The sequence below is a fragment of the Rhinatrema bivittatum genome, chromosome 2 (genome assembly GCF_901001135.1).
Source record: "Rhinatrema bivittatum chromosome 2, aRhiBiv1.1, whole genome shotgun sequence".
NCBI classification, from domain to species: domain Eukaryota; kingdom Metazoa; phylum Chordata; class Amphibia; order Gymnophiona; family Rhinatrematidae; genus Rhinatrema; species Rhinatrema bivittatum.
In genome coordinates, this window is record NC_042616.1 from 50,112,121 (window position 1) to 50,131,245 (window position 19,125).

General features: G+C 43.0%; 1 protein-coding gene across 1 annotated transcript in view; it reads right to left on the reverse strand.

The window, feature by feature from the left end:
* Positions 1–1,068: 1,068 nt before the first annotated feature.
* The window catches only part of LOC115083208 (zinc finger protein 845-like), a 171,475-nt gene continuing 153,418 nt past the window's right edge, over positions 1,069–19,125 (reverse strand). Inside the window, exons 8-9 of the mRNA XM_029587014.1 lie at positions 13,381–13,590; positions 1,069–4,399 (exon numbers count right to left, since the gene is read on the reverse strand). Of these exons, the coding sequence (XP_029442874.1) occupies positions 2,715–4,399; positions 13,381–13,590 (1,895 nt within the window). The 3' untranslated portion in view covers positions 1,069–2,714. The remainder of the gene's footprint in view (positions 4,400–13,380; positions 13,591–19,125) is intronic.

Sequence of the window (19,125 nt, forward strand, 5' to 3'; positions counted from 1 at the left end):
TAGCCATAATGCAATTCGTGATAAATTTTTTGAATTGCATTTTGGCCATTTCTGGGCTTAGGGAGAGGGGCAAAGGGGAGAGGGAGTGGAGTGGAGAGAGAGAGAGAGAGAGCCTCTGGGGAGGGCCTCACTGTGTGCACCTATTTATATCTCTATAGGAGGGCCATCTAATAAGTCAAGGTGAGGTGTTGGTAGGGTGGTTTAGGTTTAGGGGCCAGTTTCTCATGTAGAGTGAGATGTACAAACAGCACAGTAACACCTTGGTGAAGATTTGACATCATTTGGAGTGATGAAAGTCTCACAAAGATGAAATTTTATACTTTGTTATCTCACCCTAGCTTGATGGTACCCTGCTATAGAGTCCAGTTTCCAAAAATGCCCCTTTTTGTTATCACGGGTGTTATCAATGCGTTATTATCATTTTTTGATGAATCTAGGGGTTTATTTGAATCTAACAGATTTCTTAGAATCTTCTATTGACTTGTCTGTCTCTAAATGAGGGGCATTGCTTGTCTCCTTTGTTTTTTCTAAGAAGCGGGATTTAATCTTGAAATTGTTTTTTCACCACAGACCATCTCTTTTTCTTGGTCAGCATGTTTGGATTTTTCCAGTTATTACATGAGCTACTCAGGATAGGAGGAAAAAATTTCTTTTGATGCTCCAATAAGTTATTTTTCTTGGTGCTAAATTCATTTTCTTGCAAATATGTTCTTATTCACTCAAATTCTAAATTTATTTATTTTTATCCTCCACAGTTAAGGCCATATCTGAATGCTCACCTTGTCACTCAGTGATTGGATAATTGGTTTATTTGTCTCTGCTTTTCCCCTTATGTTTCACATTTCCTTTGATCTTGCTTCCCCCCCCTTTTTCTTATAAACTTGAGACTCTAGTATTTTATTTTCCTGATTAAAAATTATAGTTTTAATACCTTGTATGATTGTGTTCTTAGAGTCTCAATTTTTTTTCTGTAACAAGTCTGATCTTGTGTATTTTGAAATCATAAATAAAAAAATAAGGTGAAATAGAAATATCTTGGAAATGCTTCTTTTTAAATCAAGATTACAGTTTATTAATACATTAAAAAAATTAAAAAAACACAGAGAGTGATATTGCAGGAAATAAAATTATAACAATTATCAAGGACAAATAAAAACAAGAAAATAAATTAAATACATAATGTAAACAAATTAATTTAAAAAAGAGAGAGAAAGTGGGAAGTCCTACAGAATAAAAATGAAATAATTCAGATCAATACACAATAAAGTGTTCACACAGCAGAATACAAAGAGAATGAAAACTTATTATAACACATCACTCTACAGAACTATGCAGGGTCCAAGGGAGGCCTAATTGATTTATCAATAATAAAACCCTTTATATATTTTGCATTAAAAAAAAACAACAAATAATTTATTCCCTTGAAATTTAAATATATATTTATAGGGATATTCAAGGAAGAACTCAGCTCTGACTAAGATAACCTGTGAGTCCAATTCCAAAATTCTCTTCTTTAAGGCATGAGTTGATCTAGAAATATCCAGAAATCCCCCCTCACTTAAAGAAAAGGCACAGGACAAAATTCTTATCCATGCCCAAAGCAAAGGTTGCTGCAAGAGTAATCTGCACACACTTCTCTCCCTGGAAAATCTCCAGCAATGCAGAAATATCCAAATTATTTAGAGAAAATTTAACATAGTCCTATCCTCATCTTCTGAATTAATTACACATTTGAACAGAGGAATATAATAAACTTGGAATACTGAGGGGATAACTTCAAATGAAACTGCTAATATGTGCAAAAAATATTTGCATACATAGCATTAGAAAAAATCATTTTTCACCAAAGGAAAATGAATAAACCACAGATTTCTCTATCCAGATACATTCTCCAAAACTTCAAGTTTACCTTGCAAGACCAAATTATCCTTGATCAGAGCTTTATTGGGCTTCTACAAGTTGGAAGTCTGTTCTTGACAAATAGATAGATTAAAAGATATATAAATATAATTCTGTGCTTGGAATTTAGCTTCTGCATCTACTGTAAATTCACACAGTTTAGAAAGGCAGCTAGCCAGAACTCTCTCCATTCTGGTCATTGCATGCCAAAGCTCCTCCAGAAAAACCCTTCCAGAAACCAGCAGAGTCATCTCTGGAGCTGCTTGGGTCTGGAGTAAGGGCTTTTTCTGCCTTCTGGACTTTGATGTGCACATGCTTCACAGTTAACTCACCAGCAGTCCCCGCCACACTCAGGGAAGATATAAATGCTGGCAGTCCCAGTTCTTCACCTGTGATGTGAAACCCGGATCCAGTGCACAATTGCTTTGTTGGACCTTCTCCTCCTGGCTCCAGGTTTCCAAAGACTAACATTTTGGCACCCCGCCCCTCTGACTGTGTCTGATGCTTGGCTGCATAGGTCCATGGCAGGCAAAGGCAAGTTGAAAGAAGCCCACCAGGGTGGAGTCCTAAGTTCTGAGCTCAGTGAGGTCACCAAGCAAGAAAGGGATACCTGCACACCAGACTCAATCACCTCCTTCTTCCCACAATAGAAATGTTAATGGACTGGGAGATTGAAGAAGGGCCCACAAAGTTGTCCATGAACCAATGTTAGAAATTTGCAAAGTCCGTTCTCAACTTATTTTTCCTTTTAGCAATTTTTAAGCAAGGCATTACCAAGCACAGAGGGAAAAAAAAGGGCTGAGGTCTATCAAAGCTTACTTCTGAAACTGCTGCTGTGCAGATTCCATCCTGCTATTTTCTACTCCACCCAGAAGTTCTGTATAATCAGATGGGTGATGCTGAAGACAATTGGGACTATTTCTGAATCTTTCAGCCATATTTTCTTGGTCTCTAATTGCATCTCCTGGTTCTTGATTATCTTCTCTCTTTTCATGGTCATGGGTTATTTCATGTAGGCTAAGTTTTGATACCAGATTAAAACTATTATCACACTCACTACATTCAGTAGGCTTATTTCTTAAGTGGATCATTTCATGCCTTCTTAATTGTGATAATGTACAGAATTGCCTATCACAATTGTTACATTTAAATGGTTTCTCACCAGTGTGACTCCTCTCATGAGTTTTCAGAGTTGATTTCTGACTGAAGCACTTATCACACTCAGTACATTTAAATGGCTTCTTGCCTGTGTGGATCATTTCATGTGTTTTCAGAGTTGATTTCTGACTGAAGCTTTTCTCACACTCTGAACATTTAAATGGTTTTTCACCAGTGTGGGTTCTTTCATGAAGTCTCAATATAGATGCAACTGTAAAACCTTTATCACACTCAGTACATTTAAAGGGTTTCTCGCCTGTGTGGCTCATTTCATGTCTTCGTAAGTGCGAAATTCTTCTGAAACTTCCATTACACTCAGTACACTTAAATGGTTTCTCTCCTGAGTGGATCATTTCATGTCTCTTTAGGTGTGATATTATACTGAAACTTCTTTCACAATTACTACATTTAAATGGTTTGTCACCAGTGTGGCTCTTCTCATGTGTTTTCAGAGTTGATTTCTGCCTGAAGCTTTTACCACACTCAGGACACTTAAATGGTTTTGCTCCTGTGTGGATCCTTTCATGTAATCTCAGACATGATTTCAGACCAAAGCATTTATCACATTCAGGACATTTATATGGTTTCTCACCTGTATGCCTCCTCTCATGAGTTTTCAGGTCTGATTTTAACCTGAAGCTTTTATCACACTCACTACATTTAAATGGTTTCTCTCCTGTGTGAATTTTGGCATGCAATCTCAGGTACGATATCATACTGAAGCTTTTATTACACACTGCACATGTAAATGGTTTCTCTCCTGTGTGGATTTTGCTATGTAGTCTTAGGTATGATATCAGACTGAAGCTTTTATTGCACTCAGTACATGTATATGGTTTTTCTATTGCATGGGTCCTCACATGGGTTGTCAAATGTGATTTTTTAATGAACCTTTTATCACATATAGTACATTTAAAGGGTTTTTCTCCTGTGTGTGTCCTAGCATGTGCTGTCAAATTTGTTTTCTGACTGAATATTTTATCACACTTTGTACATAAATATGTTTTTTCTCCAGTACACCTCTGATGATAAAAAATAAAGGGGTCTTTACTGATGAAATTTTTTCCTAACTTAGCGCCTGTGTATAATTTCTGTTTTATTGTATTATTCTGGTATGTAGTTGTGTCACTGCTGTAATTATAAATGGCGCACATGTCTCCTCTGCTGTCTGGAGGGCTGATCCTGTCCTTGATTGGTTTAGTCTCACTTTTGCACTCTGCTTTGTTTTCAGATTTATGAAAATCCTTGCAAAAGGGTTGTCTGTCTATCGCAGGATACATCTTGTTTCGTTCCAATTTCACAGCACTTTCCTCATGGTGGTTCTTATTTTGGGGTCCATTACCTATTGGGGAAAAAAAAAATCCAGGCATTAGTTTCTATTTTTTGCACAAAGAAAAGTCCAAACGCTCTACCATTATAAAACCGCATCCAGGAACCTGAGGTTGATATGTAAGCAGGCTTCCTGATGTGAGGACATTCCATTTAGCTCCAGCGAATCATGATCACAAAATCCCCCTCTATCTATATATATATATATATATATAGGGATTTTGTGATCATGTGTGTATATATATATATATATGGGGAGAAAAGAGCACTAAGTTTGAATTTTCTTCAACTAAAAGTATATATCTTCATTAAATTTGATAAAATAAAATAAATGAACACTTACAGATGTCAATTTGTGACTGTACACAAATTCTTAGATTAAGGACACATATATATAAAACATTGGTATCATCACATACATTTAATATAATAATGTTGTGCTGTATTGTTTAAACAACGTGACAAATATATACAATAGTTGTAAACGTTTCATTGATTTGATATTACAATACCACACCTATGGCTCACTCGCAGAAGAACTTAACAAGTGCAATGTCAAACATGATTGTAAACCTTCACCTTGATTCAATGTTGCAATATCAAATATGTGGAACAATATTATGAGAACTGACAAGTACAATATCATATCAAAAGGCTACAAATATATATGAACTGATTATGAACCGGGGTGCTGTACTTCTTAGGGATGTTTCTTAGTTATGAGTTGAGCACTTCAATCAGTACCAACATTATATAAATCCTCTAGATATTAGGCACTGTAGGTACTGAAATAAACATTTAACAAACCCTAGAATATTTTGCTTAATTATACATAATCCTTGTCATTTTCTTAATATTGTATTGTAGATTTGACATGATTGTGGGCCCTTGGCTGCTATACTGATGACTCCTCCCACGGGAAGGGCCCCCATGGGGAAAATACAGCAGTAGGCCGGCTCTACAGTAAGCAACACAGAGAGAATGGAAGCTTTATTAGACAGCAATAGAGCAATGGCCGTGGAGCGGGTAGCTCTCTTCAGCCAAGGAATTGTCTCAGATGACGGTGTTCAGTCCAGGCACTGGTCTCACCCGATGCTGGAAAGTGAGGGGTCCGGTAGTGGTCCTCAGAGCGGGGTAGGCCGAGAACCCAGTCACAGATGACGTAGCCAGCAGTTGTAGATCCGGTAGTGGTCCGCGGAGCGGAGTACGCCGAGAATCTGTTCTGTGGTGAGACAAGGCATAGAGAGACTGAAGAGTGAGGGTACTCACAAGGCGGGTAATGCTGTTGGAGAGATGACCTCCGCAGTGCGAAGGTAGTGGCGAGGCAAGGCCCGGAGCGCCAGTGCCAGAAAGTCCTTGTAGAAGCAGGTCGACCCAGGAAGTAGACAGGAGCGAGGCAAGGCCCTCGAGGAGCGAGTACCTTTAGGCATCCTTGTAACTGCAGGGTGACCTGGAGAGTAGATAGGAGCGAAGCAAGACCCCCCGAGGTGCTGGTGCCCTGAGTGTCCTTGCTGGACCAGTGAAACCCCGGAGGGTAGGTAGGAGCGGCAAGGTCCCCGAGGAGCGGGTACCTAGAGCGTCCTTGCAAGTCAGCGTAACCCCGGAGGGTAGGAGCGAGAACTCAGAGCGGAGCGCCTCTGAAGAGTCAAAATTAGCTGGACCGGAATCCTTGCTAACTCGTAGCTGGATTAGAGATCGGAGGCTGAGTACCCAGAGGTAGTGAAGTCATGTGGTGGGGACGCCCCCGAGGTTCCCGCCCTGACGTATTCAAAAGGGAGGGCGACGGGCGCATGCCCTAAGTGACCTCAGTGTAGGAACGGCGAACGCAATCGCCCATACCGGTCCGGGGACACGGAGAAGTTGGCGAGGTGAGGCGGAGGCAGCCATCTTACCCAGAAGAGAGGAAAGAACGAAAAAAGAAATGAGACAGAGAGGGCTCAGCCGTCTACAACCGACAGGTGCAACATATTTTTTGGATTATTCACAGAAGGAGAAACTAACAAGAAAGAAAACAATGATCACTGCCCCATCTTGTCTGGATTTAGGCACAGGGCACAAAGGCAAAGTGACTAGGACACCAAATTCTGAAGGCACCCAAAAACTGGAACTGCCCTGCTGCTCTTTAAATTTCCGGGTTGAAATCACCTACCTCTGGTATTCTGGCTATGAGCACCATAATCTTAAATCTGGCGGTCCTGGTTCTAGAGTCTCACACATCATAAAACAGTGACATTAATTTATTGCACTGGCAATAATGGACAGAAAAAAAAACCCCAAAACAAAAACTTGGACTTTTCTTGACAAAAAAATTAAATGCCAATCAACAGACAGAATCCACGAAACCCTGCCAGTAGCACCAGGCTACTGGTGCTACTGGCAGCAGTAGCCTGGTGGCCCAATGGAACAGCAGTGGCATATGGTGCTGTAAGCACCATATGCCACTGCTGTTCCATTGGGCCTTTGCTCCCCCTTCCGCTTCCTCCCTACCTCCTCCCAGGTTGGCTACCTTCCTGGGTACCTTTGCTCCCCTTCCTCTACCTCTCTTGGTCCCTTTGCTCCCTTTTCTCCTCCACCCAGCGTCACTGTGGTGCACTGAAGCGTGTGGCATTTATAACAGATTTTATATGAAAAAGGACAAAGTACAGTCTTCTGAGAAATATATTTATAACATGTACCTTAATATTTACGTGCACTGCTGTGGTGCCAAACAAAAAATTACACTTGGAACCCATATGGAATCAGGCATATTATAAAAGAAAGAGAGAGAAGCGCCTCTGGAGTTAAATATCACAAAGCTGAGATTTCTACAATGTTCTCTCACCCTAGCTTGATGGACTCTCTACCAGGGTACTATCAAGCTAGGGCAAGACAGCTTTGAAGTGATCGCATGTTAGTCTGACTTTCCTCACTCCAAATCATGTCAGATCTTCACTGAGGTCTATTTGCTGTTTGTTGTAAACTGTGAGGTTTGGGTGGACCCTTGCACACTGTGGCAGCTGACCATGCCCACGGGGGGGAGTCCCGTGAGGGACCACAGGTCAGGCTCAGCTCAGGACACAGGAACCCAGAGTTTGATCTTTTATTAGACAGTGTAAGGAAGCCACCAGAGGTGGCAGTAGTGAGCAGCTGGAATAGCCCGGCAGGGCTGGTATCCCTCAGGCGCTGGAACGACGACTCCTCCGGAAGCAGTGCTGTAGTGGAAAGAACTGAGAGAATGAGTACAGAGAAGAATATACAAGACCCCAGTATGGAGTTCTCCAGGGTAGGGAGAGCAGACGCTCGAGGAGTGAGTATCTCAACCCTGAGAGCTGGGAGTCTTGCAGATGATGTACTCACGCAGCGGTTCCACGGAGATGGCACTGGGGCTGGAACGGAGGCAGGTCCTCGAGGAGCGAGTGCCTGGTTCCAGGGAACAGCTCGGAGGTGAAGATGGTAGTACTCATTGATGTTGAAGATTAGCAAAGTCTTCCAGGCAGAAGAGGAGGTAGGAGCAAGCAGCGAGTCAGGGAAAATGGGCCCTCGAGGAGTGAGTACCAGTTTCCTGATAGCGACCTGGAAAGCAAGTGAGGCCCCCAAGGAGCGGGTACCCCGTTAGCGTTAGAGAGTCCAATAGAGATTGGAGAGACAGAGTAGGTGGGTACGGAAAGCGAATCCCATCTGTAGGATTCCCGTATGATAACCCTTGCTAACTCAAAGGCTAGCAAACATTGTAGGCTTTAAATATCCGGGCAGCGTGACGTCATCACGGGGGGACGCTCCGGAGGTTCGCGCCAAGTAGGGAATAAGAAGGAGGGCTGCGCGGCACGCGCGCCCTATGGTAGAAGAGGAGCATGGCGGGAGGCAGCGCCCAAGCTGGTCCGGGGACGCCGGAGAGGACGGCAGGCAGACGCCACGGTAGCCAGGCGTCCATCCGCAGCATGAGGAGGAGCAAAGAGAGGTAGGCGGAGTGAAGCCGTCAGAAAGGGACGGTTGCAACACTGTTCATATGTCTCACTCTGCATGTAAAAATAGCCCCAAAACTCTAGACCACCACCAAACCCTACTATGTGTGCCACCCTAGAGGTGCTCTCTCTCTGAAATTAACATAGTGCCCGGTGCTTTAACTCTGAAATTATCATAACCACACCCCTTTTCCTTATCACGTGTGTTATTCATGCGAAAATTGTCACATTTTGATAAATCTAGGCCTAAGTGTGAGCTTGGCCCTCAGAAAGCCATGAATAAACTGAATTAAAATTATAATAATGTAAACCTCTCATACCAAAACAGCAGTAACTGCCAGCATTCATACAGTAATAACCTAACCATAAAAAGCAACACTGCAAATATTACACCAGGCCCTATAACACCAATGCACTGCCAATAAAGAAAACAGAACAAGCCAGTTTCTTATAGATCCCTACACATAAATCACACGTTAGCAGAATACCTCACCTCTGTCACACATGCAGAACCTTCACCAAATACATAATAAAGAGACCATAAAGTATAAATAGAAACATGTAGACAAAAACTGAACTGGAAAGCGCAACAAGCCAGATTCTGTATGCAGCGCAATAAGAAATTATAGTACTAAAACATATTGGGCCAGATTTTCAAAAGGTTACGCGTGTACATCTGGAGGATATATGCGCGTAACCGGCCTTGCGCGCGCCGGGCCTATTTTAAAAAGGCCCGGCAGTGCACGTAAAGCCCTGGGACGCGTGTAAGTCCCGGGGCAGGGTCAAGCTCCCGGCACAGCGGCCGTATTTGCCACTGTGCCGGTAATCTTGCGTCGGCAGTCGGCTGGCAGGCGCAAAAGGTAAAACTACATTTTTGAGGGGGGGGTGGGAAGGTCAGGTTAGGGGGAAGGGAACGGGTGAAGGCAGTGCGGCTTGGCGCACCCCCTTGCGCGCGCCGACCCAGGATTTTATAACAGGCGCGTGCATGTTATAAAACCGGGCGTACATGTGCGCGTGCCGGGTAGCACATGTAGGCCGCATACGCTCCTTTTAAAATCTACCCCTAGCTTTGTTGAATGGGGTACAGAAAAAAAATCTGAAATATTAATTCAACTCGATATACGGTGTGCCATAAACAGTTGTTGGCCAGATTATGAAGTATTGGAATAGGAGGGGTGGTATTGCAATGGTTCAGTTCTTTTCTGGAAGGCAGGGTGCAGCGGATATATCAAAATAATTGTAATTCTGATTGGTGCATGGGTGACATTGATGTCCCTCAGGAAGCAGTGTTATCCACAGCACTTTTTAATACGTATATTTTCCCATGGGTATGAATTTGTCTGCTCTAGACAATTTAAAAATTGCATGCCGATGATGTACAATTCCTGATGAGGTTCCCACCGACCGGTTTATGTGGTGTTTAAACAAATTCAGGACTAGCTTAGAAAAGGCTCATTGGGACTTTTCCCGATATTATTCTTGATAATCATTTCCTGAGAATAAGAGATGAAGCCCGCAATTTGGGGATGATTGTAGACTCAAAGTTATCTTGAAAATCCCAAGTTAATAAAAGTAGCTAGGACAGCTTTTCATAAACACCATCTTCTTAGGTCTCTTAAGAGTGCTGCCTGCTAATGACGTCAAGCTTGCGCAGGCCATAGTGCTTAGTCACCTTGACTATTGTAATTCTATTTGGGTTTAACCTATTTATTTGTTAAAGGTATTGCAACTCAAACAAAATGCAGCACTTAGAATGATTTTTGGTCTTCAATGGAGAGTGAGAGAGTCTTCTGTTTTCTAGGAAAGAGCTTCACTGGTTACCTGTTGCCCAGTGGATATAGTTTAAGCTTCTCACTTTAGTTCAGAAGGCTACAATTGGGATCTCACAGTTTGCCAAAGAAATATATATGGTATGTTCCAACTTGCGCCCTTCGCTCGTCTTCCCAGATGTTGTTAAAGCTTCCATCGCTGCTGGACTTCCGGTCTTCACGTTACTAGATCGAAAGCTTTCTCACTAGTTGCTATGTTACTGTGGAATATTCTTCCTTTGGTTTTATTTATTTAAAATTACTCGATTGGCACACCCTCCAAAGTTTGGGATGGGGTACAACAACATGCACAAAATAATCCATAAAAGAAATTAAAAGAACAACAAGACAATTAATACCATCATCGGGTATTCGGAGTACCTGGGACTTAGTCTATGACAAAAGTGTCCTCAAATTCCTTCCCCTTTTAGTCACAAAGGGTTCTCACTAAAGCCCAGAAGGGATGACAATACACACTAGTGTTTGAACATGATCTGTTTAATGCGAGACATCTTAGTCGATTATGAGCTGAAGCACACTATACGAGAAATCTGCGCATGGTTAATGGACATTAACAAATTCTGTCTATTAGCATACAGCCCTCTCTAATATGCTTGTTTCACACATTTCTTAGAATACCCTCATCATATATCTCATCAGCATTGGACACTATCAACCACAACATACTCTTAAACAGTCTCACAGAAATAGGTATTTCAGGAACCATCCACCACTGGTTTCAATCTTTCCTTAACGACAGACACTATAAGGTTAGAATTGGTAATAAGGAATCCACCCCCATTAACCTAACGCAGGGAGTCTCTCAAGGATCTTCCCTCTCCCCAACCATCTTCAACATCTACCTCCTCCCCCTTTGCCAACTCCTATCCAACTTAGGCCTTACCCACTTTCTCTATGCGGATGATGTCCAAATCCTCATTCCTATAACTGAATCTGTCTCCAAATCACTCAAGACCTGGGACAACTGCCTTAACTCTGTTAACCTGCTGCTTACCAGCCTCAACCTCGCCCTCAACCCTTCAAAAACGGAACTACTCATTATCTCCCCTGACAAAAACCACCCCTCCCCTCCTGATCTGACCGTCCGCCAAGTAAAAGACCTAGGTGTCATGCTGGACAACCAGCTGAACCTAAAAAAATTCATTAACACCACAATAAAAGATGGCTTCTTTAAACTCCAAGTTCTAAAAAAATTAAAACCCCTCCTCCACTTCAACGACTTTCATAGAGTCCTCCAAGCCACATTATTCTCAAAAATCGACTATTGCAACTCTCTGCTCCTAGGCCTCCCCATGAATACCATTAAACCTCTCCAAATGCTCCAAAACTCCAGGGCCACAATCCTTACTAATACCCGCAAAAAAGAGCACATTACCCCTATCCTCAAAGATCTCCACTGGCTCCCCATTCGCTTTAGAATAATCCATAAGAGCCTTACTATCATCCACAAGTCTCTCCACAACCAACACACTCATTGGCTAAATGATTCCTTAAAATACTATACATCTAACAGACCAGTCAGATCCGCTTACAAAGGATCCCTCCACACACCATCTCCCAAATTGTCCCACCTCACCTCTATCAAAGAGAGGGCTTTCTCCTTAGCAGGACCTATGTTATGGAATTCCATGCCTCCAGATCTACACCTGGAACACTGTACCCAAACCTTTAAAAAAAAACAACTAAAAACTTGGCTGTTTAAGCAAGCCTTCACTTAGTCACTTCCTCTCATTACGATTCCCCTTTCGCTATCACCAGCCTTCGCCTCCCTAGTATTCCCCTTCCCCCTTTGCTCACTTAAGTACCTTTTACTGTCCTAACTGTATATAACCATTGTATATAACCCATTGTATATAAGCCTTTGTATATAATTCCATTGGACTATCAGTAGACTCCCTTTTGCCTCCCCAGTTAATCCATTTCTGTTCTAACTAGTCACCCCTGACCTCTAAATCTGATTCCTACTTCCAAGATATTTTCTCCTGTTCATTGTAATTTTGCCTCTTTTTCCGTGTTATGTTATCAGAGTTCCATGCAAACCGATGTGATATTTTATATGAATGTCGGCATAGAAAAGTGTTTAAATAAATAAATAAATAAACACCCGCACTGGATAAACTTCTGCATCAGTTCAACTGATCTAACCTTGTATTTGGCAGCAGAATACAACCCCACCACCCCCTCCACAAGCCCCCTCCTAACAGCAACTCATGTGCTCTCTCCCTTGATCTCAGATTCTATCCTCCAGATGCTAGAACCTCTTTTCTAACTTCTCTCTTCACACTACAAATCCTGGAACCCATCCCTCCAGTCCCTCCTTCCCTTCCTCAATCCCAGAGCCTCCCTTTCTCTACCTTCTTTTCCCCTATCCCAGTTTCATGATCTCCCATCCTCCCCCCCCCCCCCCATCTCTGGCCCTCTCTTCTTCTCACACTCCTCTCCCCCATCTCCATTCCCCTCACCTTCTCACCCCATTCCTGGTCCTCCTCCCTTTCTCTCCACATCCCTGGTCCTCACACCCTTTTCTTTTCTCCTCATCCCTGAGGTCTCCTCCCTATACTGACACTTGAGATCCCTTTGCCTCACCCAATATAAAAGAAAAGAAAATTATACAGACACAAGCAAGGCTAGAAAACTACTTTATTTTTATCATGTACAATAAAAGATGGAACATGTTTTTCAATGCACTTTAGAATTTCCAAATTTTCCTGAGCTGCCAATGCCCTAGAACATGTCCTCCTAAGTTGTCTGATCTTATGCAGGGTGGGGAAGGGGCGGGAGAGCACCAACAGTACCTAGGAGCAGCAAAAATCCTAAAATCTGTCATTGATGTCACCAATAGTGCAGCAGTTTGTTGTAAGAGAAGTGTAGGTCATCCCCTACGATCACTAGCTTCCTTATTAGGTACTTCCCCCATGTAACATGATAGTTCAGTTTTAAACATTTCTTACTGCTCACACTAGGTATGTGCATTTTTTGGTTTGGTTTTGTTACTTTACGCACGTGCATCTTTTTTTTATACGTGCAACTTCATATTTAGATGCATACAAACACATTTTATGCAAGTAAGTGATAAAAGAGTAAACCAGTAAATAACGGCAGATAAAGACCCAGTCTGCCCAGCAAGTTGTTTAGGGTTGTAATCAAACAGAACAAAATTTAAAAATGCAAAGGAAAAAACAAAAGAAAGACAGGTTTTTCCCATGCACACCCCTACTACCTACTGGTTACGGGAGCTTCTCTTCTCTCCGAGTCAGGATGTCCTATGGCGTACGGCTCCTCCTCTTCCTTAACAATGACCGAAAACACAGAGGTGATAACTGGGAGGTCTGTGCTGGGATTAGGGTTATTTTCCCTTGCCTCAGAGAATAACTGATCGCTGCAGTGGGGCTCATCCTCTTCTTTAATCCTCCAGGAAACATTAGGGTCAGCAGCTATGAAAGGAGACACATAAAAAACACGGTTACCGCAAAATGTACATTTCTCATTATGTCAGAATCAACATTAGCCCAAGCCTTCTCAAACAGAGACAGCAATGAACGCGGACGCGTGTATTCTCTATATGGCAGTGGAAAACAGCAGGTCCTAAGAGAAGTGTGCGTCGTCCCCTACGATCGCTACCTTCCCTTATATCCCAAGGAGTCAGTACCAAGCCTAAGGGTTCAACTTGATTAAAACCTCACAATGGATCCACACACACATCACTGAGGGGTGAATTTTAAAAGTGTTGCTTGCATTATAAGGTCCTGGTGCACGAGTATTTGGGCTGAGCCATCCTCACCACAGGGGCAAGCCTGGAGTCAGGCCTCCACCTTTGCACATCCCTTTCTGCATTTCCTGGGTATTACTCACAGGCGGCTGGGATGGATAGGCTGGTTTATTGATCAAAAAAGCTATTCGTATTTTAACAGCATATTTGATATATTTGTGGCGTGCATTTCCTCCTGGTTGTAGAACTGGTTTCTATTTATCTTTCATAACGTGTGTGACTTCAACTGGATCCAAATAAAATGGATTATATTTCTGGAATGCGTACTTATCCCAAGTTACAGAGGTATAGGAAGTGCTGGCATGACATTTTGTTTGCTGACTAACCCTTTTTTTTTTTTTTCCATTTATAGCTTTTATTGGCATAGAATATAACAATAAGGCACCTGATACAGAATAAAATGCAACCATAATAAAACACAGAGTGCAGATACGCTGCATTCCATAGCTAGAAGCCATTTTACACATATTTACCCCCTGATAATCCCCCCTCCCCATAGAGGTAGCTGATAAAGAACATGAAGACACATGGTACACAATGAACATGCAGTCAAGCGACAAAGAAAGAAAGACATGGTTAATGGTAAGCTCCGTGATAGAACAGCAGCCGCAACACTATTTAAAGTCCCATTTAACGCTGTTATCCCAGAGCTAGTACATAGGCATCCAGGTCTCCCGGATCCAGAAGCAGCAAGTACCCTCCGTTACTAAACAGCAGAAATCCGTAGCCATCGTTCATATGGACCCCATACCCTATGAAAGTTTTGGGTCGTCTTGTTGCGAAACGCAGTGATGCGTCCCAAAGTGTGCGTTTGGCGGACCATTATTTGTACCGCTGATAACGTTGGTACAGTGGGGTCCTTCCAGGTACGTGCTATGGCACATCTTGTCGCGGTTACCACAAATTTAATAAAATTGTTATGAAATCGTGATCTGTCCTTGAGTTCCTCATTCAGTAATGCCTGTGCTGGGGTCAGTACTATGTGGGCATGCAAAATCGTAGACAGCCAAGTCGATGTAGCTGACCATAGTTGTTGAATTTTGGAACATTGCCACCAAAGATGGAAGAAAATACCTCGCTCCTGACAACGTTTCCAGCAAAGACCCGGTGTATTTGGCGAATAGCGCTGAATGAGACAGGGAGTGACGTACCAGCGAAAGTACAATTTGTATCCATTTTCTATATGCTGGGTTGATATCAGTCCCTTTCGAAGAAGTTGAAAAGTCCGCAACCAATCCTCTTTAGTCCAATCACACTGTAAATCTGCATGCCAAGCTCGTATGTGAGAAGCAGACATCGCAAAGTCATCACTTAGTAAGCTATAAAGGTTAGAGATATGTTTGGTAACCCCATGTGCCTGTCGACACATGCTCTCAAAGGTAGTGATACCCTTGGCTAAATCAACCTCTATCCCTTGTCTGAGAAAGAAATGGCGAACTTGAAGAAAGCGAAATAAATCATCAGGGCCCAGCTGGTATTGACAACATAGGGTAGGGAATGTAACCAACCCTCCCGGAGACCAGAGATGCTCCCATTTCAGAATGCCCTTGTCCATCCATGGTTTAAACGCCGCCGGGTTGCCAGCCGGCCGGAACTCCCTGTGATAAAATAAGTGTGTACTGTGGAAGTAGCGTTGAGACCCCACTAATTTTTTCTTCCACCGCTCCCAAACGGATAAAGTGGATTGTACAGTCTCAGGTAAGGTCAGGCTGGGGCACCGGGAGGCCTTGGATTGCCATAACAAGGCTGTGAGGGGAAAGCGACCCAGCAGAGCTTGCTCCAAACGTACCCATGGTTTGCTGTGTTTGGAGTCATGCCACTCCACCGCGGCTTTCAAGTGCGCCGCACCATGATAACGGGCAAGATTAGGTACTCCCAACCCTCCGCTATATCTGGGCAAGAACAATGTCCTCTGGGCAATCCGGGGTCGTCTCCCTTTCCATAAATATTTATTTAGCCTCTTTTGCCATTTATCCAACAGTTTATCAGGAAGGACTACGGGTAAAGTCTGCATTAAATACATAATCCGGGGCATAATGTTCATTTTTAACACGGCTAACCTCCCCAGCCATGAAATGTGATACCTATCCCACTCTTCCAAGTCCTTATATATTTTCCCCATCAGCGGAACATAATTTAATTGAAAGAGATCAGTCTCCACGCCCAGATAGACCCCCAAGTACTTTAGTTTACGGTTGGCCCACTTAAAGGGAAACTCCATTGCTACTTGTGCCAACAAGGAAGGGGAGGCACTGATATTTAACAGTTCCGACTTTTCCCAGTTGACTGAAAACCCCGAAACCCTACTAAAAGCATCCAGTTCAGCCGAAACGGCCCGTAAGGACCAAAGGGGGTCAGAGAGGGTAAACAGAATGTCATCTGCGAAAAGAGATAATTTTGAGGTAAAGTCTCCAGCCCGCACGCCAGTTATTATTTATTTTATTTATTTAAGTTTTTTATATACCAACATTCAAGACAATAGTCCCATCATGCTGGTTCACATGAAACAGGAGTGCAAAATAAACTTAAACTTGAACAATAGTGCGGAAATAGCAGTTACATGTAACAAGGAAAATTGAACTTGGAATGAGAAGGAAAAAGGAAAAAGGAAAACCAGCTAATTACATATAATTACATTGTAAGAGGTAGCTAATAGTGATGTTGATGGTGATGTGATGATTGTTAGGAGTTAAATGATATTGGAGTTAGGAAAAGCCTGCCTGAACAGCCAGGTCTTGAGTCTTTTCTTGAAGGTTGAGAGGCTGGGTTCCATTCTAAGATCTGGGGGGATAGAGTTCCATAAGGTAGGACCGGCTGTGGAGAAGGCCCGATTTCTTAGCGTAATGTGTCTGGTAGTTTTGGCTGGGGGGACTTGAAGTGATCCTTTGTAAGCATCTCTTGTCGGTCTTGTTGAAGTGTGTAATCGGAGGGGGAAATGAAGGTCAATTGGGGCTAGTTGATGAATGTGTTTGTATATGGTGAGAATGGCCTTGTATATTATTCTGAAGTGGATGGGTAGCCAGTGGAGGCCCATTAGGATAGGGGTTATATGGTCTCTTCTCCTGGTATTAGTGAGTATACGGGCACAGGCATTTTGAACCATTTGCAGTGGTTTGGTGTGTAGAGAGGGGAGACCAAGCAAGATGGTGTTACAATAGTCCAGCTTTGCGAAGATGATTGATTGTAGGATTGTTCTAAAGTCATGAGTATGGAACAGAGGTCTTATTCTTTTCAGTACTTGGAGTTTATAAAAGCAGTCTTTGGTGGTTTTGTTGATGGTGGCTTTCAGGTTCAGGTGATTGTCAATTTGAACTCCTAGGTCTCTCACTTGTGTAGTTTTTGGTATGGCTGGATGAGTGGGGGTGCAGGAGCTGTTCTCTGGTGTGATGAGTAGTAATTCCGTTTTGGATGAATTTAGTACCAGGTTGAGGCTTGTGAGAAGCTGTTTGATATTTTGGAGGCATGTTTCCCAATGAGACAGTGTTTTCGCGAGTGACTCCTTGATGGGGATCAGGACCTGGATATCATCCGCGTAGAGGAAATGTTTGAGCTTGAGGTCAGTGAGAAGTTGGCATAAGGGTAATAGGTATATGTTAAATAAGGTAGGAGATAGGGATGAGCCCTGAGGGACTCCTACTGACGCGGGGTAGAGTGAGGATTCTTTGTTATGAATCTTAACCTTGTATCCTCTATTGCTGAGGAAGGTTCTGAACCACGAGAGGGCAGTGCCTGAGATACCTATGGCTATTAGTTGGTTGATGAGAAGGGAGTGGTTGACGGTGTCAAATGCTGACGACAGGTCCAGTAGGATCAGAAGGAAGGCTTGTCCTTTGTCAAGGCCTAGGATGATGTGATCTGTCATGGAGATGAGGAGTGCTTCCGTACTTAAGGTTTTGCGGAATCCGTATTGTGATGGGAATAGGAGGTTGTTGTCTTCAATGTAGTTTGAGAGTCGTGAGTTTACCAATTTTTCCATAATCTTGGCTATGAAGGGGAGGTTAGCGATCGGTCTATAGTTGTTGGGATCGTTGGGGTCGAGATTTGGTTTTTTGAGTAGGGGTTTGAGTGAGGCCAGTTTGAGGTTTTCTGGGTAGAGTCCTTGTGTGATGGAGCAATTTATGATGTCTGCCAGGATTTTGGAGATAGAGTCTGGAATTGATAAAAGTAGTTTAGCTGGGATGTGATCCGAGGGGTGAGAGGAAGGTTTCATTTTCCTTAGAATTCCTTGGATCTCAATGGCTGAAGTTGGATCAAGTTCTTCTAATCGGGTATTGTTGATTGCGGATTGAGGAGTGGTTAGTGATGCAGTGGCTTTGGTGGGGAGCTGAGATAGAAGATTGCTGATTTTGTTGCTGAAGAATAGTGCTAATTCTTCAGCTTTCGATTGAGCTTGGTCATGTGCAATCTCTGTCTGGTTTAATTGCGTGAGGTTGGCTACATAGCTGAAGAGTGCTTTGGCATCGAAGACAAGGTCGTGTATCTTAGAAGCGTAGAAGTCCCTCTTGGATCTTAGGGTGCTTGCTTTGTATTGATGAAGAATTGATTTGTAGATTGAGAGGGTATTGGTTCCTGGGTTTTTGCGCCATTTAGCCTCATTTTGTCTTAGTTGGAGTTTGAGTTTCCTTAATTCTGAGGAGAACCAGGGCTGTCTTTTGGAGGAATTGGTGTGTGGTTTTTTTGTTATAGGGGGGCATAGCTTGTTAGCTATAGTTTCCGTAATTGTATTCCATGTTCGAAGCGCTGAGTTCGGGTCAGTGAGGTCCAGGTGGTAGAGGTGTGGTGATAATTGATTATTGAGATCTTCTGGTGAGCAAGTTTTCCTGTATGTGAAGGAGGGCGAAGGAATGCAAGCCGGGCTAGTATCTTTTATTGAGAATGAAGTTGTTATGAGGCAGTGATCTGACCACGGGACCTTTGTGCAGTTGGGGAGGGACGTGGGCTTGATTGCAGAGTTAACGAAGATAAGGTCTAACGTGTGGCCGGCTTTATGGGTGGGTTTGTTAACTAATTGAGTGAAGCCCAGCGCGGAGAAAGCTGTGAGTAATGCTTCACAGTTGGGTGATGGTGTAGGGTTATCAACGTGCAGGTTAAAATCACCTAGAATGATAGCTGGAGAGTCTAGGTTGATAAGGGAAGTGGTTAATTCGACCAGAGGTGAGGCATCTGATTCCAGGAAACCTGGGGGGGCATATACGAGTAG